Genomic DNA, 16,011 nt, shown 5'->3' with positions numbered 1-16,011 from the left:
AACTCAAAACCAAAGCCATCTGTTACAATAAACAAAAGAAAACAAAATGATCAAAATAATAACATAAAAAAATGAACCTCCCATAACCATAATTCAAATATAACTTCAAAACACCTTTTAAAATATCTGCTTTACCAAACGGCCGCTCTGGTTACCAGGGCTCTCAACAACGTTCCACCTAGAACCACAGATATTTAAGACACATATCCAATATCCCATTAGTCACATTAAACCCGTTGCACTACTCGCATTATCATCAACACCGTGCTCCTGTGGCCTCTGTCTATTAAACACACAATTTCCCCCTCGACCATTCAGGTTACCGGGAGCCTTCACGCATTATGTGTCCGTGCATCTTCGAGCCGTGATTGAATGGCGTCTCTCCCGCATGAGTTTGGTACCTCTTACATCTCTACCTGGTTCCCACCCCGCTCAAGCAGAGCTCCATACCACCTATATTAGGCCTGCAAGCTGCTGGTCATCAGTGTCTTTCCTTCTACTTGTACAAAAGGAGTGTGACATGTTCATTAAACAGCATGAATCCCATTACTAACCCCAGCAGTCACATCACTCACAAGTAATTAGTCAAACAAATGGCCACAGGAATGCTAATTGTCCCCATTCTCTTGCTCTCTCTCATTTGTCCTCTACCCCTTTTCTTTCTCTCGCTCTCCTTTTCCATTTGTTGACAGACTTTATTTGACCATCATTGAAATGACGACAGTATGGTGTATGATGGTCACTATTTAAACAGTCACTTGTGTGCACCATTTATGGTATGAACCTCAAGACAGAACCCAAGTGCAGACAGCTAAGTTAAACATAGTTTTATTTAAATAAAAAACCTGCAATGGGCCAAACATGAACTTAAACAAGGTTGTAAACCTAAAAACGCAACGAGGGCCAAAACAGGGTCCAAAATCACGGGTATAAATCCACAAAGGCAAGGTAATGCAAGACAGGTGCAAGGTAATGCAAGACAGGTGCAAGGTGCAAGGAAAGAGACTAGGGATGACTACATAAAGCATGGAATAGAGAACACAGGGGACTTAAATGGAGACACTTACAGGAGGGCATAACTAAGGACAGGTGAAGGGAATGAAACACTAATGGGACAATGACAGGGAAACAAGGTGGCGGGGCCAAAGCACGAGACAAGACACGTGGCGCAATGTCAAAACAAAAAGACATATGACACACACAAGACGTGGTACTGCCATGACCCTGTCCACAAAACTAGGAATTCCAAGACAAGTAGGACAGGACCACGACAATTTATTCATATCACGAATATAAGCTAAACTTTCATAAACTCACTACAGGCTCATGGAATCTTTGACGTCACTATTTTGACATTTACATTTAGTAATTTAGCAGACGCTTTTATCCAAAGCGACTCACAAAGAGTTCAAGAAGCGATAAGTCATACGAGAGCAATAGTACGATAGGTGCAAATACAAAGTTTTCAACAAAAACCACTACCTGTTGAGAAAAAAAGCGAGAGGGTTAGTTTTTCTTTCATTTGTCTGTCAAGTATTCATAGAATAATTCTAATATTGAATTTAAAAAGAATAGCTGTTGCCATTTGGGATTTCTTTACGGAGATGTAGGTTAGGATCAAGTTTTGTTGGTGGTTTTGCTGCACGCCGGAAACAAGCACATGGTCCTTGGTGTGAACAAACCTTTACAACAGCATGAAATATGATGCACCGATCACTGTTTGCTTTTACCGTGTGGAAACGCATCTGTTATGACAACCAAATCTATGCGCAGAAATAGTTTGAGGACTAGAAAGAGACCTCTCACGATGAAATTAGTGGATGTTAATAGACCTTGAATCAAATCTACTAGAAATTGAAGTGGATGGGGTTGCATCTCTCATACCTGCGACTTGAATAGACTTTGCTGCTCAATTTAACCGCATCACCTCAAAGCGATGAGTCACCAGCGCCGTGTGCTCAAAAATAGTAAACCGCTCAACTGAACGCGCATCGTGACACAAGCCGTGACAAAAAGTGCTGTATTTACCGAATGAGAAGATGATGACTTGTGCGTGTTCTGTATTTAGTGAGTCATAATCCTCAGCGTGTTCCCTGCGGTTGACCTAGAAGCGCTCTTTTGTCGTGTAGGCCTAACCGCGCGGTATAGCTTGTGCGTGCTTGCGCTTTTGTGTATTCCCACGGTCTGTGCGCCAGCGCTTCGCTCCGTTCTGTGTGAATGAATATTTCTGAATTAATTTGTTTCCCCAAGCCCCTCTCGCAGACACAAAAGTCTGCCATAATAGCTGCGAAAGCCAGTCAACGTTTTCCTATAAGAACTCTCAAGTTCCCGCAGTGGAGAACTGTCAGAGAAGGAAACGTGGATGGTTTACTGTAATGATTTCCATAGCTGAACCATCGAATGTGTGTTTGGTGATTTATCCCTCTGTGACTGTGTCTGTGTGCACCCCGTGGCTTTCAGAGCGGCTATCGTTTCAGAAAAGCATTGGACTCGGTTGTCTAATATAAGCTTCTCTATCAATGTCCAGCCTATCAGAAGCTCCGGTTCCCAAAGCCCCTCTGCCCGGGCAGAGCCAAAGAAATCCATGGTGGTCATGATTTTACAGGCCAGCTCTGGAGTGTAGATTTAGGATGCTGGGCATCTTAAGGACAGCAGGGTTTGTGGGTCTAGTCTAGAGAGAACATCGATAATTTGGCTACGAAGCCTTTACAAAACAGAGATCACGGTGCATGACTTCAGGTTCTTGCTCCAACTAGTGGTATTTTGTTTACATTTACATTTATTCATTTTGGCAGACGCTTTTATCCAAAGCGACTTACAAGTAGTTTTATACAGTGGCACATTACTGCAGAGCAATCAGGGGTAAGGTGCCTTGCTCAAGGGCCCTTCAGTCATGACCTGCTGGCACTGAGATTAGAACCGGCAACCTTTTGATCACAAGCCCAACACTCTAACCATTAGGTCAAAAATAATTCAGCACCCTTTTAGAATTCTATCTCTCTCTATCTCTCTACCTCCTTATACTTTTAGTGTGATTCGTTGGCCAAAAAGAAAACACAAAATGAACCAAAATTTATGATGGATTGTAGTGTTAGCGTTTTTTCAATAGGTATCGCAATCATTTGTGGTGGAAATCTTATATAATGTACTTTTTAGTTCATGATGTTAAAATGAGTACGAAGTTACTTTAAAACAGACACGTGTGTGAAGCAACCACACAGAACACACAACCACTGCTTTGCTCTTTTAGTGTTCATTTTCATTTTTTATGAAGCGCCGTTCTCATACATCAGCTTATGAAATGACATCTGTACTTGAACAACATGAAATAAAAAATATATATCTTGAATGAAGACTACAAGTAGTTTACAAAACCGCTTTCATATAACAGAGCATTTGCAGGCCGTCTGCAGTCATTATTAGCTAACAGTGCCATCATGTGGTCACCAGTAGAAACGCTCTTCCCAGGATGCCCCTGTGGTGGCCTCGAATTCCGGGCCCTAACATCCCGAGATCACCGGTTGAACTTATGTAATGAGATAAAACACAGAATATATCTGACTTGTCCCATGTCGTGTTCAGCAAATATACAAATGCGACACACGCACACACACGTAGCGCCTCATTCAGCACAAATCACTACTCTGCCGTTCTCATTACTATAATTACACAGTCATTGTTCTCTCACAAAAAGAACGAAAAATTGCAGTTTAGCCCGACAAATTGTCATTTATAGCTGTAATTGACCCTAATAAAATTATCTCCTCTTGTTCTTTTTCCGTTTCTTTCTTTGAAATATTAGAGACGACAGCTTTTGAAGGTGCTGATGAGAGCCTACTGAAGGCAAGAAGAGGGATGTTTGGATCGAGACAGCCACGTGAGCTGTAACGTTGGTCGTTCCTTGTAGATTCAGGTTTGTGGCACTGGAATGAACGAAGTTCTTAGTGCTAAAATTATTTTGAATGTGTTTACATGAACCAAAACGTCACTATACTCTGACAACCTTTTAAGCTTAAAGATCTTCAAATGGATAGGATGGGTCTATTTGCATGTCAAAGGGATAGTTCACCCAAAGAAATACAAATGTTGTCATAACTGTCTGGGTTATGTGGAACACAAAAGAAGATATTTTGAGTAATGTCTATAGAAACGAAGTCATTGAGGGTCATTGTTGTCCGATTTTTATTGAGCAGAAGAAAGCCATATGCAGGTTTGAATGACACAAGACTATCTGAGTAAATGATGATATATTTTAGACTTTGGGGTAAACTATGGTTTTATGTTAAAGTAATAGTTTTAACTACACCATGGTTAGTGTATTGTTATTGTGGTGCGACCGTATTCAACTGGGGTCACTGCTGTATGTTTTTTCAACAAATAAAACAAAACAACGATGGTTAGTTACTGTAAATGATGGTTTTTTGACATGTCTGATGCTGAAAGGGTGTAACAAATGTCTCAGAGCTGCACCTACACCCGCAGGTTCTATGTTTGATTTAAAAAATAACTGAGAATTGAAGTCATGGGACTTTGCTTTTGTAAGATTGTGATCTATGGGAGGATTGAATTTGCAGTTTAATGAGTTTGTTTTGCTCCATTTTAATAACAGGTTGTCGGGATGTATTTATTTAACGACAATGCCGTGTGTGGCTATATAAAGGTTTGTTTTCAACTGAAATTGTCGGTATACTTGATCATACGATGTCATTTTACGGTTCTTTCTTTTTCTTTTTGACAAACTTTTGGAGTTGCATGGCTGGATCAAATTTGGACATTTTCTAGATGAATTTAAACCGGTGGTTGGGTTTATCCATATTTGACCCATTATTTTTGAAAACAAAAAGCTCAGTTCTAGTGAAACATATTAATCACAGTCAGAATGAGCAGAGTGTGTGTGTGGGCGAGCGAGCGAGCGAAAGAACGAGTGAGTGGGTGAGCGAGTGAGACAGAGTGACACAGACAGTGCATTCATAGTGAAAGTAACAGCAACACCTTTCTTATGGTATGCAAATACACATGAATGCACCTGGCATGAAAATGAGCCAATCAAAGCACCAGGAAGCAGATAGGATAAAAAATCCTCATTGGTGAATGAACTCACGCTGTCTTACAGGAGTTTGACAGGCCCAAACAGTGCCACCGGTACACAGCCAGGTCTCTCTCTCTCTCTCTCTCCATAAAACCGTCATCCTCTCTCGCTCACAAGGACCGAATACTTCAGAAAGAAAAGGACTTTAAACCGTTCATCTGTCTGGGTCATATTCAGCATCTCTGGTGAGCACTTGATTCTTTTCTTTGACTGATGGTTGGCCAATGACCAGTCATGACAAAACACAAAACAGTAACTTTCCTCGCTGCAGGTTAATAACTGCTTTAGTTTTATCTAAACGACCGAGAACCATCTCTTTCGCCTGTCAATAGAATGGTGACAGTATTTACTTTCACAGGTTGTAATTTAACTGGCATATAAATAAAAACGTGGCTATTGTAACAGAAAGGTTGACTATATGTGTCATACGTAACAAATTATGCGTGTATTTTATGGTAGTGTACATATATATATAATCATATATGGGCTTTATTGTTTTGTTTATGATAACTGAAGAAACGTTTCTTGTGGCCGCTCGGCTTGTCGGCTCAGTAACTGTAAAGAATGTCAATAAGTTACGTTTCTTTTCCTCATACATTACTGAAGTCATCATCACACTATAAAATGTTTTGTAGCATAACGGGGAAAAGAATCAAGAAAACCTGCTTGACCTGTTAAAGCATACAAGGAGCAGGTTATTAGTAACATGGTTTATATATGAATGACCATTGTTTTAAAAAGGAAAGCATAGATTTGAATGGTTTACACAATAATGTGTTGAATTAAAACGGCAGGTCATTTGTTAGGTTTAAAACGGGGATCTTTAGGGGTCTGTATGCGTTATACAGAGGTTTACTGTAACAACTGTACTAACTACAGGGTCACTGTAAAATAAAATGTTGTGGACTTTTAAGTAGGCCTAAAATAAAATTGGTTTGAAATTATTTTCTATTTTATCAGGGTTTTGACTGGGACTAGGGATGTACAATAATACAATTATTTTGATGACTTAATGTCAACATTTTAACAACTGAACTCACTTTTGCTCACTACCCTTTATGAATGTGACTAAATCTTTATCTTATCATTATATTTAAAGCAGTTTATAGATTTTTTCTTCCTGTGTATTGCTGTATGGGATCATATTCAATGTTTTTAATCATATTCCATGTCATATTAAAACAAGTAAAAATAGTCTAGTTAAGAGTTATTATAGTATTATTTTTAGTTTTATTTAGTTTTATTCATATTTTAAATGAGCTTATAGTTTATGTAAAATTAACTTGGTAATGGTTAAATGTTGTAACTCGACAGAAAATAACCACGTAAACAAAACAACTTAAAATGCGCTATGCACTTTAAATAAAATTCAAACTTCCAGGTCACTTGAATAAACACTATTAAACTGACTTAAATATATAGTTGCATTTCCGATCATTTAAAAAACAATTTCAATTTTTTTTTATAAGTTATTGTAAAAATATTATTAAAAATTTAATTTAAATGACTTAAGGCATTTTACAAACACTTTCTTCCTGGACAAAACATATCTTTAGTCCCTATAATATCCTTTATTTGTACTGTGTGTGATCATGATATTGGCATAACACCCCTCTCTGTTTTACACGCATAAAATCATCATCTAGGTTCTAAGAGGATGGGTAACAGACAAATATAAGTCAAATATCAAGTAGACATTTTCTGTTGATAATATACACAAGAGTTGGTTTGGATTACAAACGTCAAATTAAACAGATTGACAAGCCTTCCAATGAATGTCAATAAACTCAGCTCATGCAAATATTGTTGCATTGGGTTAGGTTCATTGCATGTGCAACCCATACTATTTCTGTATGATAATGAAAATGGAGCACAAAAACTTTTTATAAAAAAACATTAAAACTATCTCAAAGTGGCTTACATTCACAAACACACATCATGCTTTCCCTACATATCGAACCCTTGACCTTGATGTTGCCAGCACAATGCTCTACCACGACAATGCATTACAACTATAACATTATCCTTATATTAAACTGTCTCTAATTCTCCTAACCCTATATATCGGGCGATAAACATTTTGACTGAACCATTGATCAAACTTGAAGGACAGTTGGAACTTCACGCATGCAAAGCAGTCCGACACACATTCCTGTGCAAATGCGACGGCGTGTGCGGTTGAACGTTGCACAAAGGCCCTTCACTGTTCATACAATACCTTTGTGTGTACAGTGCTGGTTTTTTTTCACCGATGGCAAATGCAGACCAGCACAACATCTATACTTAAATTACACAGTCATTTGTGACACTGACTGTTTACTTTTGCAAGAACGCATTCGAGTTGGCTCGTACAGCCCCGTGTATCACGTTTCATCTGATGACCGTGTTTTGGACGTTTCTGGCAAAAAAAATAATGTCGGGCGTTTATGTACTTATTTCGTTTTTAAGAATTTGTAGTAAAAGTGGGCAAAACCTGAGTTGACATTATGATTTGAAGTTTTCAAATCTGTATTCAGTTTGGCTTAATCGGGGATTAAGGCTTAAAGGGATAGTTCACCCCAAAATTTAAATTCTGTCGTCGTTTACAAACCTGTATGACTTTATTTTCTTCAGCAGAACCCAAATGAGTGATGGTATCATCAAAACCGTTGGACCCCATTGACTTTCATTAGTTTAGTGTCCATACAATAGAGGTGAATGGGGACCAACAGTTTTTGTTTACCAACATTCTTCAAAATATCTTCTTTTTCGTTTTGTAGGATTAAGAAAGTCATAAATATATGGCAATAAAGATTCCCTGTATTTTTTCAGCATTGGATGATGGTCCTTCAGGCCAGCATCATGACTATGAGTGTTGACAACCAGTTACCTGCCACATGGACAACCCACTACAGCTGCCCTGATGGTAATGTGTGACTCTCAAACACCAGGAACAAAATCTTACAATCACACTCAGCTTTACATGCAGAAGGATAAAATCTAGACAGATATAGAATCCAGTGCAATTCCAGTTATGCTACACTGTAGCAGACTTTACATGTTGATTATCTACCATCATGCAGCAGAGAGTCAGTCTGGCATGTTAAACATTTACTGCGGTGGTCACTGCTGTAGTTGCTAGGTTATCAGTTTTGTGAACAGTAAACCATGCTAGGAATAACAGAGAAGCGATAAGGAATGTGATTTATGCTCATGTACAGTACTTCTTACTGTAGTTTGTGTAACTAAATCATTTATAGTATTAGTTTCACACCTGCTTATAAAGATGTTGGTCACAACAGATGTGTTTTGGATACTGGTGCCTCAAACCAGTATGACATTCTTGGTAAACAGGTGTGTTAATCTGTCATTTTGACAAGTGCCAGCATGTACCAGCATGGACATTTACAATAAATACATTTGCACCTTTAACCCATTTAATTAACTCACATTCCCAGTTTCCACGGTGACATCCAGTTACACGGGTCGTCTCTGGTCTCAAGATCTTCACCCACAGATTTGGTCAAAGTACCAGGTTTGGGAATGGCTCCAGCAAACGTTGGACATGCACCAGATCGATGCCAACAGCATTCCCTTCCAGAACTTCGACCTGGATGGGAGACAGCTTTGCAACATGACCTACCAAGACTTCACACGGGCGGCTGGATCCGTAGGTCCCATTCTTTTCCAAAGCTTGGCTGAAGTCAAGTGGAATGGTAAGAAACATAAGTTAAGATTTAGCTAACCAGTTGAGCTTGTTAGTTTAGCCAAAAAAGAAAATTATTTCATCATTTACTCACTCTCGTGTCATTCCAAACCTGTATGACTTTCTTTCTTCTGTAGGATAAGACAGATAAAAGAAGATATTTTTAAGATCTTTGGTAACCAAACCCCATTGACTTTCATTGTGCGGACACAAAACCACCAAGACACTTCTCAAAATATCTTCTTTTGTGTTCCACAGAAGAAAAATGTCACATATAGGTTTTGAACGACATGAGGGGTAATAACCCTATACATCCAGTAGTTTGACACAGTTTTATTCAGATGTTTTGCTAAAATGAATGAAATCAAGAAAACATATACATATGTTGACATATGAGAACAGCACCGACAAGTTAAACTGGTTCGCAACAGCAAGATGTGTGTAATTACTCCGAAACTTGATAATATTCGTTGGAGAACATTTTTCCTAATTCTTTTCCCTTTCCTTCTTTATAAAAAAATAAATAAAATTACTAACCTCACTATTCTTAGCTTTTTATACTGTGCTAGGCTTTAATGGACTAGTTTGATGCACTTATGTATTTTGTTGCCTATGTTGTTATAATTGCTTTTAATGTTTCCTCATCTGTAAGTCGCTTTGGATAAAAGCGTCTGCTAAATGACTAAATGTAAATGTAACATGCGCACCGCGGTTATTAAAGAAACATTAGCTGTTTTTTTTTTTCTTTCACAGTTCAGTATGGTCAAACAGATTTGTTCACGCAGGGCGACATTAAAACAGAAATTGATGGTGAGTAACCACACAAGAAGCAACATAGAAGCGCTTTTTTTGGTTTCCCATAATCCTTTAAGTATGAAGGGCACACTCTTTAAGTAACCGTGAACACAGATTCATAACCACGGCTGACTTTTACAGAAGAATTTCCCTGTTCGATCCTTCCCTTCAAAGAAGAGTCCAGCTTTTATAGCACATCAGGTAGACCTCAGAATAAATATGTGATACTTATCTTTAACTTAATATGTCTATATGACAACATGTTGGTTTAACCAAATGACTTGTTTCTTCTTAAGACCTGTTTGATCTGAAAGGCTCATTCCAGCCCAACACCATGTTGGCATCCCCAGCTCCTTCAAGCTCAGGTGAATGATTTTAATCCAAACATTATCCTAATCGACTGATCCACTTATCAAAATGTGCTTTCTTCTTTCCTCTCTTGCTTATAAATAATAAATTACACCTTAAAAATGATGGTTTCTTTTCAACCCAGCGTTGGGTCAAAAATGAACATTTTGGGGGATCATTTAGCGGCTGTGTTTGTCCCTTTTTGACCCAATGCTGGGTTAAAAAACCACATGTATACCTTGATACTAAACAATTATACAGATACAAATAGTTTAAAGGTATTGTAAAGAACACCTTAATTTTACCACGGTACACTTTTAACAACCACAGTATTATATGTGCTTTTTATATATACCAGTTTACTAATATGATAATCAAATAGCACAGTGAGTATATTGAACATTATAGATACAAGTGTTAAAACGGGAAAGTCTGTAGATCTTCATTTACTTCATTTGATTCTCGTGTATGAGATTCAGTCTATTGTGCCGTTTAATTGTGGCATAAGCGTCTTCTTTTCATTTTGATTCTGTCTTTCGTTGAAATTCACTGGAATGAAAGGTTCAATTGATGAATGGCTTTAATGGAATGTGCCCGAGGTCTCGCTGCATTTCCTCTTTGTATACTGTTAAAGAAGTTAATCACTATCACCACCTACAGACAATATACAGGTATAAGATCAAAGATATACATGCATTTATGTACATGAAAAATCTTTACTCTGCATATGATTGTCATATGATTCATATGACACTGTCCTGTCCATTATTTTGTGGTTGTAAAGCTCCAAAAAATGCCGTAGCATTCTCATTTGGTTGCGCTCAAATTGGTATGAGGTTCAATGAAAAAAAAAGTAATTTTACATAGTTATACTGTTATACTTCTTACAGATTTATCAGGTATAATGTTTAAAAATATGGTGCTGTTTTATTTACAGTTTTTTCACATAATGTTTTAATTATTCGGGAAGCCCTGTAACTTTACAGAACACATTTTTTTATTTTACAGTATATCTCTGGCTCCCAAGCTGCCAGAAAATGTTTTTTTTTATATATATAGGGTTGTTTTTACAGACTATTTTTGAAATAGGGTCTAGAATCGTCAAATTATAGAAAAACACTGTACATTTGAAAGAAAAACAGGGAAAACCATGTTATTTTACGGAATATTTCTGGCGCCCCAACTGCAGAAAATTTCATCTTTTTACAGTGTTTGTTGGATAAAGACATTTCATCTATTTCATTTATAAAATATTTTGTTCAACTTTCTCCTTGTAGACCCCAAACGGTCACACGGTCGCTCTAATCAGGTTAAAAGACACAGTGAGTATGATTCTTTTCTTATTTCTCTTCCCTTAAGTGTTTCCAAAGAAAGCGCACTACACTTCCCCCATATCAAAAATTGGTATCACAGACCAAAACCCTCAAGTCAGATTCTTTCTTCTTTTCATCTTCCCACGTTCGCGCGCTTCGACAGACCCTCGAGGGACGCACCTGTGGGAGTTTATCCGAGACATCCTGTTGTACCCGGAGCGTAACCCCGGCCTTATCAAATGGGAGGATCGTTCAGAGGGGGTATTTCGCTTTCTCAAATCCGAAGCCGTGGCTCAGCTGTGGGGAAAGAAGAAAAATAACAGCAGTATGACCTACGAGAAGCTCAGCAGGGCAATGAGGTAACGCACTTTAAACAATATGTATTCTGCCAAAAAATATTTTGCTCTTCTTAATGTGCTCAGAGTAATATCCATCAGATTTACTAATGTGAGATCTGTTTTTATCTTCTCACATCTAAAGGTATTATTACAAGCGAGAGATCCTGGAGCGGGTTGACGGACGCAGACTCGTCTATAAGTTCGGCAGGAATGCTCGAGGGTGGAGAGAGTCTGATAAGTGAAGGACTTTGAGTTTTGAGCTTCCATGTAAAAAAGTTTATTTATAAAATTATGGCAATTTGAGTTAGTTATTCGGAAGACTAGTACGCTGTTTTGTTTATTAGAATTGTGCACTTGTCTGTGACTTTGTTGTTTGAGTATATTTTCTAGTTCCTGACACTGAAAATGGCAATGAAGTGGAAATTACATGTTGTTTACATTTGCATGTCATTTACATGTAACACTCATTTATATGAATTTGAATGTACATTTATGTATCTGTAATGTGAAACACTGTTTGATCATTAAACATGTTTAAAATGGCGTTTGACTTGAATACTACCTGAATGACTTCTTGCAATATAGAGATGTTCCTTACCAAATGAAGATCCTAAAAGGGATAGTTAACCTAAAAATTCGTTGACCATTTACTCACCCTCTTGTTATTTCAAACCTGTATGAAGATATCTGAAAGAAAGTTGGTAACCGAACAGCACCTGCACCCATTCACTGCTATTGTATGGTCACAAAACCAATGCCAGGGAATAGGTGCCGGTTACCAACATTCTTTAAAATATCTCCTTTGTGTTCAGCGGAAAGAGGAAGTCATACAAGTTTGAATTGACAGAATTAAAATTTTGGGGTGAACTATCACATTAATAGCAGGAGAAAGACACATACAGAAGATTCTGGGTAAAAGTAAAGGAGTTTATATGGAGGAGTATTCGGTTAAAAAGTACTAAACCAATTGCAGTGTCGCGTTATATTTTCAATAGGTTTTGTGCGGTAAATGTATGGCAGACCACGAGTCACCATGTTTTTTGTTTATGCTGAACATAAGCTGTAACTATTGCAATTACATTCATAAAAGCACTAATAAAACCATTTTAAAATTCATTTTTGATTTCTTATTCCACCAGAACACAAAAGAAGATATTTTAAAGAATGTTGGCGGTACGCTTTGACTTGCTTGCTTGTAAGTTTAATTCAAGTTGCAAGAATTTCTAGCAAAGAATTGAACACATAAAAGGAAAAAAGTATATCATTCAAGAAGATGAATTTCAACCTGTTTGAACCGGTGGCTTACTGTCCAGGTGTGATGGGTGAGGACACAACCCTCACAGACGCCGGGTCAATGCCGGAAGTCAAGCAAGTCTTTAATTTTCTCTTTGTTGCTGGGACGACACGATAGGTAATGATTTCCAGCAGCTGTGGCCAGAGATGTTGTCAGTCCTGAGTTATGTTAGATAAGACGAAATGCCAGCGAGTTAATTGTCCCACACATGTGTCACGGTCAAAGCGTTGCCACCTCAGGACAACAGATAACCGGATACCTGCTGCTCCGTGAGATAAGAACCGTTGACACTCTCTGGCTTTGCTTTTTGTCTTGCTGTCAGATTTTTCATAGGCAAATTCCTCTCTCTATTTCGCTGGCTCTCACCTACGAAACCCTGTTGCTTTCTGGAACATAATTTTTGTCTTATAAAGGTGGTTTACAGTGATTTGCGTTAACTTTTTTAATCCTTTTCTTTATCCACAGTCAAACATTTGATGCTCTCGTATGTCTGCAGCTCTGTCCCCACCTGGGAAAACCAAGTCCTATCTCAGAAAGAGACAGCACTGCTTGTCAAACAAGTTAAATGCATCGGTAGTCAACATTTTATGATATAGTTCTTGTAACAGCGAGTGAATGCCATTCATGTCCATGAAGGAAGTTAAATGCATCAGAGCATCAAGGATTGCTTATTTAATAAAACATCATCCTTAAAATAATTTGAGAAGTTTTTTAGGGGTTCATCATTGCACTGCACTTCTTCTTTAAACATGAGCTGGCATATGTTTTTTATATACTAATAGGAATTATATACATATATTACAGATACAGTCAATAAAAGCTTTTCTTAAAACTCATTAAAGTACAATCAGATTACAAGCTTATTTTTCTCTAAACCATTGGTGAATTGTTTACAAATATATAATATTTTGTGTGCAACCTATTAATTCGTTTTTATAGAAGAAGACAAAGACACACACTTGCAATTTGTTCTTATTGTGGATTGTTTTCTTTGGCAAATGTACTTTAGTTTCATAAAATCTCACCCCAAACACATCTTTATCCTCAGCGTGAGATAGCACTCTGTTTTTCATGCCACCAGTCGACCAAGTGCAAAATCTCCAAACACTACAGTGATTGTGAACTCATTTGAATGTACCATATGTGTTTTTTCATTATTTAAAACAAGCCGATGGCAGCAGGCAGAACAGGGAAGAGATGGCAGATAATTAAAGACAAACTCGATTCCATCAGCTGATCTCTGATCAGAGAAGGCTTTGTGCACACTGGATTCATCTTATCTCTTTAGTCCACATTCAAAAGACTCCTGTGAGGATGAGGCACATTAAGTTTAGCTGAAAAATAAAAAAGAGTCTGTTCTTTCTTTTAACAGAACAACATCAAGAATGTCTTAAATATTTTTTAACACATGATTGACCGGTTTCAGAGACAAGGCATGAGACTAGTCCATGACTAAAATGAAAGTTTGAGCTGTCTTAACTGAAAATACATTTCTTAAAATATGTCATAGCCATTGTTTTGTCTAAAGATGCCCACCAGTCAATGTTTTATCCAAGGCATTCATACTAATTATACTAAGGCATCATTCTGGCTTAAGCTAAGCCTTGTCTGTGTATCCGGGCCTATGTGGCATACAAAAACGAATAAACCTGCAGTCAAAATAATCAATATAAAAAAATATCTACTAAATAATTCTTTGTTCAAGCTGGGAGAACAGTTTTATTGGTTGGATTTTTAAGAATGCATACTTGTAAAGCTAGAATAAGAACGTAAACTCAAGGTTTATTTTATGTACCTCTCAGAGAAAACGTATACTTATAAACTTATATAATGTACTTAACGTATACATACTGTAAAGATGCACTTTTATATGTAAAACGTGGGAGAATTTAGTCCCAGGTACAGGATTAATATAGTAGACGTTCAAGTAAGTTTGTAATTTTTACTACATCATACACATCTAAGTATACGCATAGTGTACGATTGATGAATTTTCAGCATAAACATAAGATATTGACATTTTAACTAGTTAGTCGACAAATGTTTGTTTCACCTAGTGTGTGGTCAACAGTAATACTGCCCACTTTGACATCAGCTCACGCTTTAAAATTAAATCGTAAAATACTATTACGAATATTAAAATCAACACCATTATAGACATTTTTCGGACAGGTTTCTGTTCATCTAGAATCTCGACATCATGAATTGTAACATTACTCCTCATGACAAATGATTACACACCAAACAGGTGAAACATGTGCATGTTGTCAGATCATTTTAGTTTCCTGTTAAAGTCTGATGTTTTTATAAAAGGGTTTTCCCCGTCATACTTCACCCACTCACCATGCAAATATCAACAGCAACAACTATCACATTTAATTATTTCCTGGTCCAGAATCATACATTTGGTGAAATAAGAGAATTTGTTTAAGGGAAATAGTCATGAATTAAAATGATGAGCTGTCTTCTAAAATGAACAAGAAGGGAGTGTAGTATGAAGGTTTAGAATGAATAATGTTATTTAATCTCATGCAAAGCCCATTCGCTTTAAAACACAGTTTTTTGTCATTTTGTTTGGAAAACTAGACACATAAACTGTTTTGACGGAGACCACAAGACACGTTAAATACGTCTATTAGGTGTGAGTCACTAAATGTCTGTAAAAATATTACAGTGTGAATTCACAAGTTTGTCTGTAGTTTCAGGCAATTGTCATGTTTAACTGACTCATCGTGTAATGGACCGTTTGTACATTATGTTAGTTTTGTGGTACTAACGTAACCCTATAGATCAAATAAGAAGTAAACATTTTTAATGTTAATGACTGACAGCATCAGTCACTATTTACTTGTATTGCTTTTTTCAATGCAATGACTAAAGGCGGTCAGTCCCTAACAAACTGAAAATGAAGCATACAGAGGGAATTCATTAATATTCATATGTTTCTGTTAGATATGTATGTCTTAAATACATTCATATTAAATGAGTTTATAAAATTTTGAGTCAATTTGACTTATTTCTGTCAAGCAGGTGCATGGTAATGTTCCTTTGCAACCACTAGAGTTCACTGTAGATAAAACAATACGATCAATGATGACAACAGGAATTATTCTCAAATAAACACATCTCTGTGGAATTTTCATTTATTT

General features: G+C 37.1%; 1 protein-coding gene across 1 annotated transcript; it reads left to right on the top strand.

Annotated features, from left to right (window-relative positions):
* Positions 1-5,101: 5,101 nt before the first annotated feature.
* Positions 5,102-12,683, top strand: ehf (ets homologous factor). The gene is made up of 9 exons (XM_079449772.1): positions 5,102-5,274; positions 7,901-7,994; positions 8,527-8,784; positions 9,528-9,584; positions 9,711-9,770; positions 9,866-9,934; positions 11,195-11,239; positions 11,394-11,589; positions 11,711-12,683. Exons 2-9 carry the CDS (start codon positions 7,907-7,909, stop codon positions 11,808-11,810), a joined length of 873 nt encoding a protein of 290 aa, XP_079305898.1. The 5' UTR covers positions 5,102-5,274; positions 7,901-7,906; the 3' UTR covers positions 11,811-12,683.
* The last annotated feature ends 3,328 nt before the right edge of the window (positions 12,684-16,011 follow it).

Source organism: Barbatula barbatula (genome assembly GCF_947034865.1).
Source record: "Barbatula barbatula genome assembly, chromosome: 25".
Taxonomy (NCBI): domain Eukaryota; kingdom Metazoa; phylum Chordata; class Actinopteri; order Cypriniformes; family Nemacheilidae; genus Barbatula; species Barbatula barbatula.
Note: the sequence above shows the minus strand (reverse complement) of the source record. Positions and strands in the feature narration are given on the sequence as shown.